This window comes from Bos javanicus, chromosome 25 (genome assembly GCF_032452875.1).
Source record: "Bos javanicus breed banteng chromosome 25, ARS-OSU_banteng_1.0, whole genome shotgun sequence".
Classification (NCBI taxonomy): domain Eukaryota; kingdom Metazoa; phylum Chordata; class Mammalia; order Artiodactyla; family Bovidae; genus Bos; species Bos javanicus.
The window spans coordinates 13,526,183-13,545,356 of record NC_083892.1 but is presented as its reverse complement, the minus strand read 5'-3'; the positions used below and the strand labels follow the sequence as shown (position 1 = coordinate 13,545,356).

Genomic DNA, 19,174 nt, shown 5'->3' with positions numbered 1-19,174 from the left:
TTAGGGATGCATATATCTTTTTCAGTTAGAATTATTGAAGAAAAAATAATTTTTGTTTTCTTCTGATAAATATCCAGAAGTGGAATTGCTGGATCATATATTCTATTTTTAATATTTTGAGGAAGCTTTATACCGTTTTCTATAGTGTCTGCACCAATTGACATTCCCACCAACAGTACATGACAGTTTCCTTTTCTCCACATCCTCGCCAACACTTGTTATTTCTTGTGTTTTTGAGAATAGCCATTCTGACAGATGTGAGGTGGTATCTCAAGATTGCTGTGGTTGTTCAGGGTCTTTTGTGGTTCTATACAAATTTTAGGATTATTTGTTTAGTTCTGTGAAAAATGCCATCAGTTCAGTTCAGTTCAGTCGCTCAAGTCGTGTCTGACTCTTTGTGACCCCATGAATCGCAGCATGCCAGGCCTCCCTGTCCATCACCAATTCCCAGAGTTCACTCAGACTCACGTCCATCGAGTCAGTGATGCCATCCAGCCATCTCATCCTCTGTCGTCCCCTTCTCCTCCTGCCCCCAATCCCTCCCAGCATCAGAGTCTTTTCCAATGAGTCAACTCTTTGCATGAGGTGGCCAAAGTACTGGAGTTTCAGCTTTAGTATCATTCCTTCCATAGAGATTACACTGAATCTATAGATTGTTTTGGGTAATATAGGCATGTTAACAGTATTAATTCTTCCAGTTCATGAACATTTCTGTTTATTCATGTTTTCTTCAATTTCTTTCACCAGTGTCTTACAGTTCTCAGAGGATAGGTCTTTCACCTTGGTTAAATATATTCCTAAGTATTTTATTCTTCTTGATGCAGTTGTCAATGGGATGGTTTTTATAATTTCTCTTTTTTATAGTTTGTTATTAGCGTATAGAAATTTACAGTGGATTTCTGAATATTAACTTCGTATCCTGCAACTCTACTGAATTCATTTATTAGTTCTAATAATTTTTTGGTGAGATTATCTGTAGGGTTTTCTTTATTTGAAATCTGTTTTAGATACTGAAACTATCCATTCTCAAATTGAAACATTTGTATTTCTGAATTCTTTATTATAGGGTTTGGCTTGTTAGCCTGCAAAATTCATGCTAATTTTGAAAAAGTGAAGTAAAGAGCACTTCCAGTTAGTTTTAATTCATAAAAATATGAAATTATAGAGCCATTGAATAGTTGACTGACATTTTTCCAATAGCATTTACTAATAGGTTAAAACTTTTTTTCTTAAAATCTAGGAATCAGCGATGGACCTTCAGTCACCGCATTAACAAATGGTTTTGACACTCCAGAAGAAAGGTATCAGAAGCTTAAAAAGGTAAGTGGGTGTGCTAGAAAAATCTTATTTTTTTTTTCCCATATTGGTCTTGCATATGTTAAATTATAGAGGAATAAAATCGTCAAACTTGTTTATTAACTTCTCAACCCCAGTTATGAAATTATATTTAGTGGTGTTTAAAACAACAGCAAAAATAATTGTTTGCTGGAAAACATTTTGGGGAATTTTAGTATTTTCATTGTTAATTTGATTTACAGGAAATATGATGTGGTTATTTTAATCATTTGGAAATGGGTTTACTATGATGCTCTGGATGATGCATAAGTGCTTAGTTGGGAAAAATATTAAGAAATGTATATAAATTAATAGTGCTTCTGATAGATAATCTGTAATCTGGATCAGAAGTACTCTGCCAAAGTCAAGTAGAGTAATCAGAAAACCTACCTCATTGCAAATACTGTTGCTCAATGTCGACTATACAGCACTATTTTGACAGATATTTTATTTCCCTTTTCCAGCATTCCATGGACTTTTTGCTGTTTCAGTTTGGCCTTTGCACTTTTAAGTATGACTACACAGATTCAAAGTAGGTTGTTTTAACAAGTGGTGGGAATTCTTTTGTCATGGCATAATTTAACACCCTAAGTCTCCTCTTATCTTATTTTCTCTAGGTATATAACAAAGTCTTTTAACTTCTATGTTTTCCCGAAACCCTTCAATAGATCCTCACCAGATGTCAAATTTGTTTGTCAGGTTAGTAGTATAATTGAGTTGTTTTTTTTTTCTTCTGTTATGAGTCCCTGATGAAGCTGTGTGGAAACGTGGAATCAGAATTCTCTTTAAAATTTGGTTCTGTAACCAACTTTGCACTTTGGGCAAATCACTTTACCTCACTGACCTTCAGTTTTAGGGTTATAAATAAATCATACTCCCATCTTTCCTTTGACCTGAGAGTGAGGAGTTAAGGAATAAGATGTGAGAGACAGGTAGAGGGAAATGGGAACATGAACTTTATTATAAGTAAAGCTGAATTTGAGACCGTGACTTCGTAGTGTGGCTCTTTGGGGGATTTTTTTGTCTTACCCTGAACTGAACCTACAGATCAGGACCTGCAGGTCTTTTCCCACCCCGTCCTCACTGCATGCCTCTCCAAGGGTAGACCTTTATTTTCTGGAGGAGCAGAATATGTGTGTATCCTCTTTGAAAAGAGCAAGCCTAGAAGTGAAAGTGAAAGTATAGTCACTCAGTTGTGTCTGACTCTTTGCGACCCCATGAACGTAGCCCCCAGGGTTCTCAGTCCATGGGATTCTTCAGATAAGAATACTGGAGTGGGTTGCTGTGCCCTTCTTCAGGGGATCTTCCCGACCCAGGGATCGATCCCAGGTCTCCTGTATTGTAGGCAGATTCTTTACTGTCCGAGCCACCAGGGAAGCCAGAAGGGGCTAAGTTATACGTGCTCAGTTTCTTTTCCCAAGTTTACCAGTTAGGAAAGAGAGGGTAGAAAAAGACCACTGTTACCTACTGAGGAGGAGAGGGCTGACTCTATGAGCCAAGGGAAGGATACAGGGAGGGTCCCCTTTAGAACAGCCAGTTCAGAGTTGTAGCTGATCTGGTGGACATTCAGTGAATGTCAGCTTCCCCTTTTTTCTCTCTTAATAATCTGATTAATGGATAAGGAGATCATTGATCTCCACTGATAAGGAGAATGTCAATTAGTGTCTATCATATGGATATGTGATGAAGCCTGAGTTTTGGTCTTCTCTTCCTTAGAATCTTATGCCTGAGCTTCTCTCCCCAGTAACATTGGTTCCTTTGAGTCTTCCCGTCTGTCCCTTTTTCTGCATCTAAGTAGTAATGCAGTTAAGAAAGCCTAGAGGGTAGGCTTCTGAGTGACTGAGTCATGTCAGATTCTCTCTGTAATAAGGGAGGATGTAAACAAATGAAACAGCATTCATTGTATGTCAGGAGCTGGAGGGAAGGTAATTTTAGTCTTGTAACCAGCATTTTTCTTAAATTAGCAGATAAACCATTGTTGATATTTCTTTACCTTGTAATAAGTTCAGTTCAGTCTCTCAGTCATGTCCAACTCTTTGTGACCCCATGGACTGCAGCACGCGAGGCCTCCCTATCCATCACCAACTCCCGGAGTTTACTGAAACTCATGTCCATTGAATCGGTGATGCCATCCAACCATCTCATCCTCATTTAACAACTATTTACCAGTCACCTGCATATAGAATACTTCATTAAACAGTATTTGTAGATTTTCTCTGAAAAAGATAGGTTCAGTTTGGACATTTGTATGGATGTAGTTTTCCAATGGTAGCAGCAGAAGACAGTTCCTTAAAGTGGATTCCCTGGTTTTAGCCAGGGATTAATCAAATGCACACAGTGGCAGTGGGACATCTTAGGGATAACAGTGTGTTCTAAAAGACCAACACAAACACAGTTATTCTAGGAAATCAACTGGAGACAGATCAGAAGAACCCTATCCATCATACAAAACCATCCTGTGACTATACCTGGAACACTTCATACAGTTCTAATAGCCCGCCACTCCTTAAAAAAAAAGAAAAACATCATAGACTTGAAGACAGGCCAGAGATTAGTGGGCTCAAATGGTACAGTTCTCTATTCTGGAAAAACAAAGGCAGAGAAGTGGTTGAGACATAGTAAGTAAACTTGGCAATTGTATGGATAAGGTAAATGATTGTATCTCTGAATTTTTTTTCTGGTCCTCCATCTAAGGTGGATTTTGTCTTACAGCAGAGTCGCATCTTAAAAGGAACTTAGCTTCTAGAGTCAGCGAGTAGGGTTAAGATTGTGTCTGGTTAAAAATAGATCTTGAAAAGCTATTATTATCCTTAAAGCAGGGAGAATTGGGGGGCAAACCAACTTACTATGCTACCTGAAAACTAAGTATCTGTACACACAGTGATCCATGCACACTAGGCAGGATGTAGAGGAATGGACCTCCTGTGAGCCATGCACACTCCTGGAACACGTGCCCATCCAGGTGAATTGCAAAGCATCTACATTGTCTTCACTTCCTTTTTCTTCTGTTCTTTTTTCTGGCTGAACATCTGTAGTTGAGTTCATGGAGGAAAATACATACATGGTCGTGAAAAGTCAAGACACTGCAGCTGTCTATAGAGTAAAACATGTTTCTTTTTTGTAAATAGCCTCTCTTCCCCCATGCTGCTTCTTTCCCCATTTCACTCCTTTTGTGCCATATATACGTATACTGCTGTGTCTACGTATGTATATACACACACACACACACAAACACAATTTTGGGTTTTTCCTTTAATATACGCAGTCATAACATTCATATTTTATATAACTTGCATTTTCCATTTAACACAGTTCATATTTCATAATACAGATGTATTATAATTGATCTAATTGGAATTGGAAAGTTTTCCAGCGGCTCCCTATTTTAAACAGTGCTATAGTCAGTGTCCATGTGCATGTGTCTTGGTTGTATATAGGAATTTTTTTTTTTTTTTGGCTGAATCAACATATGTTTTTTAAGCTATTTTTAAAATTTATTTTTAATCGGACGATAGTTGCTTTACAATGTTGTATTGGTTTCTGCCGTACAATAACATGGATTAGTCATAGTGTACATATATCCACTCCCTCTTGAACCTCCCTCCCCCACCCCATCCCACCTTTCTAGGTTGTCTAGAGAGACTTAGAGACTAAGTTTCAGGTTAAACTCCAGGAATGTTTTTATCGGATAGCTTTCCCAGGAGGGGAATTAATGAGTCATAGAACTTTCAGATTTAAAATTTTGATAGATGCCTCAAATTGTCCCCCCTAATATCTATGCTTATCTTTTGAATCTTGAAAATGGTACATTTAGGACAGACCAAAGATAGTGTTTAGTATATTACAAATAAAGTTTTTTGGTTTGAAGTGTTTTTTCTTTATTATGGTAAAAAAAAATCTATAACCTAAAATTTACCATTTTAAAAGGCTTGAAGTTCAGTTGCACAGAGTAGATTTTTTGGTGCAGTCTAAAGAGTATTATTTGAGTAAAAAATAAATAGCTTCAAAAAGGGGATACGTGATCTCTGACTCTGATTTTTAAAGAAGAAAGTTAGGATATTTTGGAGTCTAGTGACAGGAGGAGTAAAAATGCCTTTCCATAACCCATCTTTTGGTGTCTCTGTCAGTGATGGGTATTAGGGGTGCAGAGTTATAAGAATACTCAGGCATGGAAGGTAGAGGGGCTTGTGGCCTAAGTCAGAAGGCATTTGGTCTTATTTCAGAACAGGATGAAAAGGGAAGATATAGGGGAAATGGTTGCTTACTTCACACCACAGAAAACCTGGACAGATAGAAAATGATGTGCCTGTATCTGTGTGTGTGTGTGCGCGCGTGCACATACCTATGTATATTTGATTAAGTTGCTCATATTTTAAAAGAACTTGTGTCAGGTAATAAAGATACATAAAATACATAAAAGTATATACAATATATAAAACCTTTTAACCTAAGATTAAAAATAAGTAAGTGAAAAATTGGAAGAAAAGAAAAATGAGGGTGTGATTACTGTGTTATGATTAGAACACAGAATTCATGCCAAAGAAAGTCTTACTTTTGGCCTACCTCAGAAGCTTGTCTCTGAGCTTCCTACCAGGCAAGACAAGGGGGAAACACACCATCAGTTCTTCGGCCCAAAGGATCAAAACGGACCAGGACTCAGGACCAGTTCAGCTTTCCTCAGATTAGAGACCCTAAGACATTTCCCTTTCTGTTATCATCGTATTAGTTGCTCAGTCATGTCTGATTCTTTGTGACTCCATGGACTGAAGCCCGCCAGACTCCTCTGTGCATGGAATTCTCCAGGCAAGAATACTGGAATGGGTTGCTGTGCCCTCTTCCAGGGGATCTTCCCGACCCAGGGATTGAACCCAGGTCTCCTTAATTGCAGGCAGATTCTTTATCATTTAAGCCATCAGGGAAGCCCTCTGTTATCATAAAGAAGTCATTAATGTAAAAGACGTTGTCTTCAGCAGCATCTCTAAAGTGAATACGGTAATGAGCTTACTGGAACTAGGAGAGCATCCTCAGTCTAGACTGATGGTGTAACATCAAGTATGGCTCTATAAGGGGTCAGATTTAACTGTTCTGAATTTAGTTACTTCAGTTGCTCAGTTATGTCCGACTCTTTGAGACCCCATCGACTGCAGCACGCCAAGCTTCCCTGTCCATCACCAAATCACGGAGCTTGCTCAAACTCATGTCCATCGAGTCGTGATGCCATCTAACCATCTCATCCTCTGTTGTCCCCTTCTCTTCCTGCCTTCAGTCTTTCCCAGCATCAGGGTCTTTTCCAATGAGTCAATTCTTTGTTATCAGGTAGCCAAAGCATTGGAGTTTCAGCTTCAGTATCAGTCCTTCCAATGAATATTCAGGACTGATTTCCTTTCAGATGGACTGGTTGGATCTCCCTTGGACAGTCCAAGGGACTCTCAAGAGTCTTCTCCAGCACCACAGTTCAAAAGCATCAATTCTTTGGCACTCAGCTTTCTTTATAGTCCAACTCTTACATCCATACCTGATTACCGGAAAAACCATAGCTTTGACTAGATGGACCTTTGTTGGCAAAGTAACGTCTCTGCCGTTTAATTTGCTGTCTAGATTAATCATAGCTTTTCTTCCAAGGAGCAAGTGTCTTTTAATTTCATGGCTGCAGTCACCATCTGCAGTGATTTTGGAGGCCAAAAGATCATGCCATGATCTTCATTTTTTGACTGTTGAGTTTTAAACCAGCTTTTTCACTTTCTTCATTCACTTTCATCAGGAGGCTCTTTAGTTTACTCTTGCTGTTTCCTGTTTGACCACTTCTAATTTACCTTAATTCATGGACCTAACAGTCCAGATTCCTATGCCATATTGCTCTTTACAGCATCAGACTTTACTTCCATCACCAGTCATATCCGCAGCTGGGCATTGTTTTCTCTTTGTCTCAGTCTCTTCATTCTTTCTGGAGTTATTTCTCTACTCCTCTTAAGTAGCATGTTGGACACCTACCAACCTGGGAATTTCATTTTTTCAGTGTCATATATCTTTCTCCCTTTTCATACTGCTCATGGGGTTCTCAAGGCAAGAAATTGGAGTGGCTTGCCATTCCCTTCTCCAGTGAAGAACTCTCCACCATGACCCTTGCGTCTTGGGTGGCCCTTTACAGCATGGCTCATAGTTTCATTGAGTTAGACAAGGCTGTTCTGACTTAAAACAAGAATAAAATTAGAGAAGCTCAGTGATGTTTTCCACTCTTCAGTCAGTTGAGTAAGGACTTTGTGAAATTTTTCCCATTCTTGTGTATTGTTACTTGATATTTTTGCTACCTTTACTTTTATATTTTGACTTTGAAATATGTGTTTAATAAGTCTCTTTACTGGGAATTTTTCTGTATTATTATGTTGAATGTAAAGAACATCCAATTAAGATTTTGGGCTTCTAGAATCTAAGTTGAAGTGAATATTGATACCTTATAATTTGCACAGTTGTTCCCTTAAACTTGAACCTGGGGTGAGATAATAGAAATACATTTAATTTTTATTCAGGAGTTTCCTCTTGTTGGGAGAATATAAGTTCACCAAGTAAAATTTTCTTAAATGTTGGGTAACAAAGGATATTTCTCTCATAAACTATAGGAGAGAAGCCCAGATAGTTGAAGTGAATGAATGGACAGTTCAGCAGCCGTGGAGTAGAAACCCCTTGTCCTCTGACCCGTGGCATGCTGCCCCCTTGCCTGGTTGCCTTCATTTACTCCCCAGAGTTATTTCTCTGCTTCTGTTCACACACCTGCCATGAACATCACTGAAATGCATGTTCTATTTACTCTTGTTTCAGAGCTCAAGCATTGACTTTCTAGCAAGCCAAGGATTTGATTTTAATAAAGTTTTTCGCAACGGTAAGATTACATGTGACCTCTCTTCAGAGCTTGTAAATCTGGATTCGGTTGAGAATTATCTTTCTGTGCGTACTATCTGAGACAGAGTCTCGGATTTCCATTCCAGCCTATGCAGCCATTAAAGTTTTTATTGTGCCCCACTATTGAAGGCCTGGTCAAGCATGAATGGCACAGGAGAGGAGCTGCTGCCTCATTTAGCTCTAATGAGGCCTCTTGAGTCCCCAGATTCATTGAGTGGAGCTTGTGCTGTTACTGGTATGACTCAGTCGTCTGGCAGACTCCCTGTGGGGTATGTGTCTCTGTTATCTTTCACTGAGACAAGTGCTGCAGTGTCGCATTTTCAAAAACAGCCATGTTTCAGTAACACTGTGATGGTCTTTGGAGGAAAAAATTCAGTTCTGACGGCTAACTTGCTGGTGTGATGTGCTGACCAGCAACCTGGCGGGGTGGGGAGACCAAGTCCTAGTCCTTATCCCCAGCATAGGGCACGATCCCTCAGAGAGGTGATTGTTAAATATTTAATTAATGAACCCTGGATGTTCAAGCACGTCAGAGTGGCTTTTTTTCCTCCATTCATTTATTTCCTGGAAAGTGCCTGGGAAAGCCTCTAAGCCTGTCTTGGTCCCAGCAGTATTAAATGCCTGCTGCTCTAAGGTCAGTAACTACTTTTCACTTAATTATTCTTGTAAACTATGTTCTTTCCCATGGTGGATGTGTTACTGAGTGAGGTAGGGAAGGAGATATTTCTCAGCAAAGGTTCTAGAACATAGACTTCAACTACAATCTCTCTCCCTCAGCATGATCTCCTTGTAGGGTCTTTAGGACCATGTCATGTTGTTTGTTAATTGCTTCAGTGGTGCTGTGTCTTCATATCTACTGATGATTTTGATTTTTGGAAATGCTAAAAAAATTTTGAATCCAAACTGCTTAACCTGGTGGGTAAACCCACTGGATAACACAATTTGGGTATAACAAAGTAATTTTATTTCCTGTGGCTCATGCTTGACTCTGAAAGCCACTATAAAATACAGATTCCACATGTAATTAGAGCACTATGATGGAATGTGTGCAGTTTTTTTTTTGGTGCACTGTGTGGCATGTGGGATCTTAGTTCCCTGACCAGGGATCGAACTTGTGCCCCCTGCATTGGAAGCATGGAGTCTTAACCACTGGACCATCTGGGAAGTCTTATCGCAGAAATGTTTTGAAGGAACTGCTTTAACCAGATTCCTATGAATGTGTTTTCCAGCCTGAGGATTTTATTTTCATAGAAGGAGAGAAACAGCTAAATAGGAGGATGCTTCATTTTCTAGTTTTGTACTCAGACCTTGGAGTATTTTAGTCACAACTCCATCAGGGCTCCCAGGCCATCTGTTATTACTGAGGCTCTTATCCCTGTGCTTTAAATCTGACCCAGACCTTCACTTCTCTTCCTTATTAAATCTTTCCACTCTAGGGTTTGTGCATGCCAGAACCTTTCTTTCTGGCAGTCTCCTTGGAAGTACCTCTGACTTCCTTGTCTGAAGTGGAACCAGGTGACTGCGGTCACCATTCTCCCAAGCACAGATGGTTTCAGCTCTGCTTGTGCAGCCGGGCAGTAGGCCCGCCACCTTCAGTCCATCTGAGTTCTTCACAGGAGCCACGGCTCTTACCAGGGCTGTGTAACCAGCTCCGCCGTCCCCCTTCTGCTGACGTCCTGGGCATGGCCTTCACCAGAAGCCTAGACTTTGGCTCATCTTGCTCTCTATTCCTATCTCTCTCCTCCTTTCAGATGACTCCAGCATCCACACAGAGCACCTGCAAAAGCTCTGTCACGTCTGGTCCCGGGTGGTCAGCAGTCCTCGCTTCTGCCTCCCCTTAGCTGTCCACTCCTTTAGTGGCATCATGGGTCTTATCAGCAGGCACTGTGCCCGCCTCCATCATTTCTCCTTGACAGCGCCTCCTCTCGTCCTTCACATCCACTTGGCTACCTCATTTCAGCAGTTGGTTGATCTCCGTTGCTTTCTCACTGTCAGTTACCTTCTACTCTCTGGTCTAGACTTCTCTCCTTGTCCACCTGGTCCATTATTATCCTTTCTTCTTCCCCTTGCTCCTCTCCACATATTGAACTCGTCTAGCTAAGTCCTAGGGACGGGGGAGCCTGGTGGGCTGCTGTCTATGGGGTCGCACAGAGTCGGACATGACTGAAGCGACTTAGCAGCAGCAGTAGCTAAGTCCCAGCCTTAGTTGGTTCTGATCGTTCACTGTCTTTTTTCCTGAGCATCTGCGTATTATAGTAGAATGGGACATACCTGAGCTCATTTGTCACTTTAAATTTATGAGCACTAGCATCAAGTAAGGACTCCATCATGCTCAGAAATCCTACTTTTCTGACTTAGAAATTCCCTTTCCGACTTTCTACAATATCAGTATTTTTACCATCTCTCTCGGGGCCTCCCTCTCAGCTGCTGGTCGTGCCTCAATGAAAATAGAAGCCAGCAGGCAAGAGCCAGTTTGTGTTCTTACCATCAGACCCACAGGTCTCCCCGCCGAGCCTGGGCCCGGCCTTTTCACAGGTGTCTTTAGAAGGCTAGTCCCTCCCTCTGTGTCAGGCACTGGCTCTTCAGGTTTGCCCTTCTGTCTGCTGGATGTTTTCCCTTTTCTGCTGATCATACCATCAACCTTTGTAAACATTCTTTCAGTGCAGAGCTCCTTAATCTAGTCCATGGGCCGCTTTCCTGCCATAGATAGAGTTCCGGAGTCTGTGAATCTGGGGAAGGCGGTGAGGAGTTGACATCTATATTTTGTCTAACCTTTAACTGAATTTGTTCATTTCTTCTGTTAGGAATGTAGGCAACAACCCAGCCACATTAGCAGTAGCAGGAAGTTTGTCCTCAAGTGAAATCCTAGGTATCTTCAAATGGCATTTTCGTTTTGGTAGATATCTTGAATATTGTTTGCCCTCATCAGTACTTTGAAGTTATCATAGTTATTTCACCTGCCATTAGGTCTTTAAAAAAATTTATGTATTTAACTTACTTATTTGGCTGCACCACATCTTAGTGCAGCACTTGGACTCTTCGATCTTCATTGCAGCATGTGAACTCAGCTATGGCATGCCAGATCTAGTTCCCTGACTAAGGGTTGAACCCGGGCCCCCTGCATTGGGAGCACAGAGCCTTAGGACCGGTGGGGAAGTCCCTGCCGTTAGGTCTTCTTAATTTCATATGTTGACCAGGAAGCTGGTATCTTATATTACTGTATCATAGATATAAAAAAAAGTTCTTGGTAACTATTTCAGTATAACTACTTTTCTTTATAATCTTGTGTATTTTATTTTATGCATTGGAAAACATCATTTTGAGGAAAGGCCTGTAGATTTCACCCGACCACCAAAGGAATAGGTGGCATGTGAAGATGAATCACGCCTGTGGGAATATCTCTATCTCAGAATAACTCTAAGCAAAGCAAACCCATCCTCCTCACTTGACTCCACATCCCCAGCGTCCCTTCTGGCCTGTGATGCTCCCACTCGAAGGAAGGCATCTTGAATGGGGTGTTTGCTCTCGCTGTTCCCGACTTTTCCCCTCTGGTTTTCTCTTCACCCGCCAGAGCCGGTCTGCTGTCCTCAGCCCTCCTCGGACTTGAGGTTGGGTCATATGCCAGGATCTCACACCTTGTGGATCCTTTTTTGTCCTCACTCCGCCTGTGGTGGAATTTGACCGGGCCGATGTTGCGCCCTTCTCCCCTGACGCTCTCCCCTGGCTTTCAGACTCTTCGTTCTGTGCTTTTCCTCCTGCCTCCCTCTGGACTCCTCCGCATTCTGACTGACTCTTTTTCGTCTCACCTGGCTTCAATGTTAGTCTCATACATTCCATGGTTTCATTTACTTTTTATTATTAAATTCTTATTTTGAAATAATCTCAGGCTTTATAAATGTTGCCAAAATACCTACCTGCCTTCCAGTTTCCTGAATGTTGGCATTATACTGTTTGCCTTGTCGTCCTTTCTCAAATTACATGCGTGTGTATAATTTTTCCCCCCAAACCATTTTCGAGTAAGTTCCAGACATAACGTTTCTTTATTCTTAACTACTTCAGTGTGCATTTTCCTAAAAACAAGTACCTTCTTTTATACAGGACAGTAATCCAAATTAGGAAATGGATGTTGCTTCAGTACTGTTACCTCATTTACAAACCTAATGTATATAAGTTTTGCTACTTAGATTAAAAGAGAAAAACAACTACTCCCCATCCAGATTCAGTCTGGGCTCACATGCTACACTTAAGCTGTCGTATCTCTCTGCTCTTTTACAATCCAGAACAATTTCTCAGTCTGTCTTTGATTTCAGTACCTTGACAATATTTTGTAGCGGAGGCTAGTTTGTGGCATGCCCCTCAATTGGGACTTTTTTGCTGTTTCCTCAGCCAAGTCTACAGGCATCCATTCGTCTCGGGCAGAGATACTGCAGATGTGTGCTGCTCAGTACATCATATCAGGAGAATGTGGCACCAGTGAGCCGAGTTACCGATGATTATAGCTTTTCTTTTTACTTTTAGCAAAACACACGTACATCATCTGTTAACCATTTCTAAGTATACAGTTGGCTGGTATTAAGTACATGCATATTGTTGTGCAGCTTTTGGTGTTTGTAATGTTGATCAGACTTCTTCAATTAGGAGTAACAGGCAAATTTGGCCTTGGAATACGGAATGAAGCAGGGCAAAGACTAATAGAGTTTTGCCAAGAAAATGCACTAGTCATAACAAACACCCTCTTCCAACAACACAAGAGAAGACTCTATACATGGACATCACCAGATGGTCAACACTGAAATCAGATTGATTATATTCTTTGCAGCCAAAGATGGAGAAGCTCTATACAGTCAGCAGAAACAAGACCAGGAGCTCACTGTGGCTCAGACCATGAACTCCTTATTGCCAAATTCAGACTGAAATTGAAGAAAGTAGGGAAAACCACTAGACCATTCAGGTATGACCTAAATCAAATCCCCTATGATTATACAGTGGACGTGAGAAATAGATTTAAGGGCCTAGATCTGATAGATAGAGTGCCTGATGAACTATGGAATGAGGTTCGTGACATTGTACAGGAGACAGGGATCAAGACCATTCCCATAGAAAAGAAATGCAAAAAAGCAAAATGGCTGTCTGGGGAGGCCTTACAAATAGCTGTGAAAAGAAGAGAAGCGAAAAGCAAAGGAGAAAAGGAAAGATATAAACATCTGAATGCGGAGTTCCAAAGAATAGCAAGAAGAGATAAGAAAGCCTTCTTCAGCGATCAATGCAAAGAAATACAGGAAATCAACAGAATGGGAAAGACTAGGGATCTCTTCAAGAAAATCAGAGATACCAAAGGAACATTTCATGCAAAGATGGGCTCGATAAAGGACAGAAATGGTATGGACCTAACAGAAGCAGAAGATATTAAGAAGAGAGGGCAAGAATACACAGAAGAACTGTACAAAAAAGATCTTCACGACCCAGATAATCATGATGGTGTGATCACTGACCTAGAGCCAGACATCCTGGAATGTGAAGTCAAGTGGGCCTTAGAAAGCATCACTATGAACAAAGCTAGTGGAGGTGATGGAATTCCAGTTGAGCTATTCCAAATCCTGAAAGATGATGCTGTGAAAGTGCTGCACTCAATATGCCAGCACATTTGGAAAACTCAGCAGTGGCCACAGGACTGGAAAAGGTCAGTTTTCATTCCAATCCCAAAGAAAGGCAATGCCAAAGAATGTTCAAAGTACTTCACAATTGCACTCATCTCACACGCTGGTAAAGTAATGCTCAAAATTCTCCAAGCCAGGCTTCAGCAATATGTGAACCGTGAACTTCCTGATGTTCAAGCTGGTTTTAGAAAAGGCAGAGGAACCAGAGATCAAATTGCCAACATCCACTGGATCATGGAAAAAGCAAGCGAGTTCCAGAAAAGCATCTATTTCTGCTTTATTGACTATGCCAAAGCCTTTGACTGTGTGGATCACAATAACCTGTGGAAACTTCTGAGAGAGATGGGAATACCAGACCACCTGATCTACCTCTTGAGAAATTTGTATGCAGGTCAGGAAGCAACAGTTAGAACTGGACATGGAACAACAGACTGGTTCCAAATAGGAAAAGGAGTTCGTCAAGGCTGTATATTGTCACCCTGTTTATTTAACTTGTATGTGGAGTACATCATGAGAAATGCTGGGCTGGGAGGAACACAAGCTGGAATCAAGATTGCTGGGAGAAATATCAATAACCTCAGATGTGCAAATGACACCACCCTTATGGCAGAAGGTGAAGAGGAACTCAAAAGCCTCTTGATGAAAGTGAAAGTGGAGAGTGAAAAAGTTGGCTTAAAGCTCAACATTCAGAAAACGAAGATCATGGCATCCAGTCCCACCACTTCATGGGAAATAGATGGGGAAACAGTGGAAACAGTGTCAGAGTTTATTTTTCTGGGCTCCAAAATCACTGCAGATGGTGACTGCAGCCATGAAATTAAAAGACGCTTACTCCTTGGAAGGAAAGTTATGACCAACCTAGATAGCATATTCAAAAGCAGAGACATTACTTTGCCAACAAAGGTTCATCTAGTCAAGGCTATGGTTTTTCCTGTGGTCATGTATGGATGTGAGAGTTGGACTGTGAAGAAGGCTGAGCACCGAAGAATTGATGCTTTTGAACTGTGGTGTTGGAGAAGACTCTTGAGAGTCCCTTGGACTGCAAGGAGATCCAACCAGTCCATTCTGAAGGAGATCAGCCCTGGGATTTCTTTGGAAGGAATGATGTTAAAGCTGAAACTCCAGTACTTTGGCCACCTCATGCGAAGAGTTGACTCACTGGAAAAGACTCTGATGCAGACTCTGAGAGTCCCTTGGACTGCAAGGAGATCCAACCAGTCCATTCTAAAGGAGATCAGTCCTGGGTGTTCTTTGGAAGGACTGATGCTAAAGCTGAAACTCCAATACATTGGCCACCTCATGCGAAGAGTTGACTCATTGGAAAAGACTCTGATGCTGGGAGGGATTGGGGGTAGGAGGAGAAGGGGACGACAGAAGATGAGATGGCTGGATGGCATCACTGACTTGATGGACGTGAGTCTGAGTGAACTCCGGGAGTTGGTGATGGACAGGGAGGCCTGGCGTGCCGCGATTCATGGGGTTGCAAAGAGTCGGACACGACTGAGCGACTGATCTGATCTGATGAGTCTTGCTTGAGACAATTATTGTTGCTGACAAATGATGATTTTTCTAACTTCATCATTTGTTCCACAGTTCGTTAACTGTCCCATGACTTGTAATGCCCCCTTTCATCCTGATGACACCCAAATTTGTATCTCAATACCTTTCTCCTGAGCTTTAGGCTTTTATTTGTAGCTCTTCACTTATATGTATATCCCTAGATGATTTAATATATCCAGGAGGTAGCTTTTGGCTTTATTGGGACAACCATGTCCATTTATTTACCCACTGTGTATGGCTATTTTCATGTTAGAAAGATGTTGACATCTCATGTTGCCACAGAGATCTCCATATGGCCCATAAGCCTAAAATGTTTATTGTTTGTCCCTTTAAGGAAAGGTGTACTGATCTCTGATCTAAGCGGTTATCTCCTGCCTGGACAACCACAGTGGACAGTTCCTTCTGGCTGACCTCCCTACTTCAATTCTCATAGGAGTCCAGATGGTCTTTTAAAAACATGGAGCAGGGCTTCCGTGGTGGTCTAGTGGTTAAGAATCCGTCTTGCAATGCACATGGGTTTGATCCCTGGTCCAGGGAGATTCCGTATGCAGTAGGGCAGCTAGCGGGCACCTCACAACTACTGAACCTGAGTGAGCTCTAGAGCCTGTGTGCGCTGCAGCTAGAGAGTAGCCCCTGCTGTCCACAACTGGGGAGAGCCCGTGTGCAGCAGCGAAGACCCAGTGCAGCCAAAAATGAATAAATAAATATTTTTTAAAAAGCACATGAAAATATGGAGCAGATAATGTGATTATTGTGCTTAAAACCTTCCAATAGTATCCTGTTGTTCCTAGAATAAGTAAATTCTTACTGTGGCTGCTAAGGGCCCATGTAATCTTGCCCCATTCTGTCCAGCCTGACATTACTCCGTTTTCCTGCTTACAGCTTCCTTCTTCTGGAACTGTTTGTGGAACAGTCCAAGCGTTTCTGTCCTTTAGGCATTTATGCCTGTTCCCTGCCTGAAATACCCTTCCCCCAGCTCTTGCATGTCTGATCCATGCTCACCTTTTGGGTCCTCCTGCCCGGTGGCCTTCTCTGGTTGTCCTAAGGTGTTCCCTTCACTAGCGAGCAGGATGCATCCCCCTTGTTCATCATTAGCTCAGTGGTGCCTGGTACAGTGCCTGGCACAGTGTGCATGCCAAGTCACAGCCTGTTGAGAGATGAATGAATGAACGAGCACGTGGAATGAAGGAAATAGACATACACGTTTCAAAATCACTTGCTTTTTCCATTGGATTTTTTTTTTTTTTTTGAGCTGTAGTCAAATATGGTCTTTCCCGAGTCTTTTAGTCTCTGTGGTTTGTTACAAAATTTTTTATGATAAACAGTGACCTCTGTTAATGCACACTTTTAAAAATTCTGTTCAGGAATTCCATACTTAAACCAGGAAGAAGAAAGACAGTTAAGAGAGCAGTATGATGAGAAGCGTTCACAGTCCAACGGTGCAGGTGCTCTGTCCTACACGTCTCCCAACACTTCAAAGTGTCCTGTGACAATTCCTGACGATCAGAAGAAGTTTATTGACCAAGTGGTGTAAGTTCTAAACTGAAACCAGAGGTGCGGTGAGACGTGTGTCTTGGGGCAGGATTGATGCCTGTATCTCAGGCTTGTGCTACACACAGAAGTGTGATGTGAGGGTAGGATTTAATTGTGGCATACCTGAGTTTGTGTTACATGTTGTTGTTCAATCGCTAAGCTGTGTCTGTCTCTTTGCGACCCCATGGACTGCAGCATGCCAGGCTTTTCTGTCCTTCACTGTCTCCCAAAGTTAGCTCTAACTCATGTCCATTGAGTTGGTGATGCCATCCAACCATCTACTGTCAGTTGTAAATTGAGCTCTGTGTACTGTGCGCAGAATTGCAATGTGTCACCAGGCCAGAGACTGCCTTGGCAAGTGCGCAGACCTCTTGTGTGGACCACAGGCCTGACAGCCACTGTTCCCCCGAAAGCAGAGGCCCATCCAGATATTGCAACATATCCATGTTTGTTTTTCTGTTGTGGTGAAGTTTCTGACAAGCACATGTGCCACAGGAGGAGCATCTGGTTTTGCTCAGTTAGTTATCAATATAGCTACTGACTCATTGGAAAAGACCCTGATGTTGGGAAAGATTGAAGGCAGAAGGATAAGAGGGTGACAGAGGATGAGATGGTGGAATGGCATTACTGATTCAGTGGACATGAACTTGGGCAAACTCTGAGAGATGGTGAGGGAGAGGGAGGCCTGGAGTGCTGCAGTCCATGTTGTCGAGAAGAGTTGGACATGACTTGGTGACTGAGCAACAAAACTACTGTACTAGGAAAGTAAAAATGTAAATCACTTGTATCGATGAATTCTTGAGAAGTTGTCACTAACTTATTAATAACAATGACAAATTCAGGCTGGGGAACACATGTACACCCACAGCAGATTCAAGTCAGTGTATGGCAAAACCAATACAATATTGTAAAGTAAAATAAATAAACAGAAAAAAAAATACCAGAGAGAGGAAGAAGATGTAAAAAAAAAATAAACAACAATGACAACAAGAATCTGCCAAAGTAAAGTATTTTAAGCTTTACTGAACTAAAAATTTATGATTTGGCAAATTTACATTGTCATACGTTATTGCTTTTGAGTATGATGGTTCTGTTGATTGACAACTTCATTCTTTAATGATCCTGATGGTCATGTTTTTATTCTAATTCTTCAGAGAGAAAATAGAAGATTTATTACAAAGTGAAGAAAACAAGAACTTGGATTTAGAGCCATGTACTGGGTCAGTTGCCTTGAATATTTTCACTTGTTCTTTTTCGGGAAAGGTAGATGATTTCTCGCATGTGCTCTCTTTGGTCTCTTAAAAACATTAATAAATAGTCTTTTTATTATAGGTATGTTCCCAGGATTTCAGCACTAACTTTAGCATTAACGCAGTGGGGACCATGGTATATTGAGACTGAATGAGTGCTTTGTCCTGTCCCGGAGGGAAGAAAACTGTTGTGTAATTTTGCTTTAAGTCATCCTCAAGGGTGGTGTAACTATTGTAGCCTTGATGTGTGCTTCATACAGAAAGGCTTCGGAAGAGCAGAGTCCATTGTTAGGCTATTTCTGTCCTTTTCATTTCTCTCTGCAGTAAAAAGCATCGGTGTTTCAAAGAGTCAGTAACTGAAACAGCCTGCTTTCCTTCCTTTTACTTTGTGACTAGCTTCACAGAAGTGTTAATGCATCTGTCTACTTAAAATTCTCTTCATACAACCACAGGAGGTAATATTTTGGTTGGATAAGGACTTCTGCCTCTTCTATAAAGGCAGTATAATAATAGCAGTGATAAAGAGCATTTTCAATTCATTAATTCTCTTGGAGAAGAGAATGGCTACTTCAGTATTCTGGCCTGGAGAATTCCATGGACTGTTCCATGGGGTTGCAAAGAGTTGGACATGACTGAGCGACTTTCACTTTTATGTTCAATTCATTAATTAGACTGTGTGGTGACATAGTTGTGGCACACGGGCTTCTCTGGTTGCAGCTTGAGTGCATCTCTCTAGTTGTGGCGTGTGGGCTGAATTGCCCCTCGGCATATAGGATCTTACTTCCCTGACTAGGGATCAAACCCGAGTCCTCTCCATTGGAAAGTGGACCACCAGGGAAGTCCCAGTAAAGAGCATTTTGAGGAAGAAAAGTGGTGAGGAATCCTCCCACCTCAAGCATCCTCTCTGTTCTCTTTTGCATGTTAACTGTCACTTCTAATGAA

At 41.5% G+C, this 19,174-nt stretch overlaps 1 protein-coding gene across 7 annotated transcripts in view; it reads left to right on the top strand.

Annotated features, from left to right (window-relative positions):
• The window catches only part of PARN (poly(A)-specific ribonuclease), a 179,310-nt gene that overhangs the window by 2,891 nt on the left and 157,245 nt on the right, over positions 1-19,174 (top strand). For 6 of the 7 annotated variants that reach the window (XM_061401173.1, XM_061401174.1, XM_061401175.1 and 3 more), the window contains exons 3-8: positions 1,241-1,320; positions 1,800-1,867; positions 1,953-2,034; positions 8,152-8,212; positions 16,814-16,979; positions 18,137-18,202. In XM_061401173.1, the coding sequence (XP_061257157.1) occupies positions 1,241-1,320; positions 1,800-1,867; positions 1,953-2,034; positions 8,152-8,212; positions 16,814-16,979; positions 18,137-18,202 (523 nt within the window). The remainder of the gene's footprint in view (positions 1-1,240; positions 1,321-1,799; positions 1,868-1,952; positions 2,035-8,151; positions 8,213-16,813; positions 16,980-18,136; positions 18,203-19,174) is intronic. The other variant, XM_061401176.1, reaches the window with a different exon arrangement.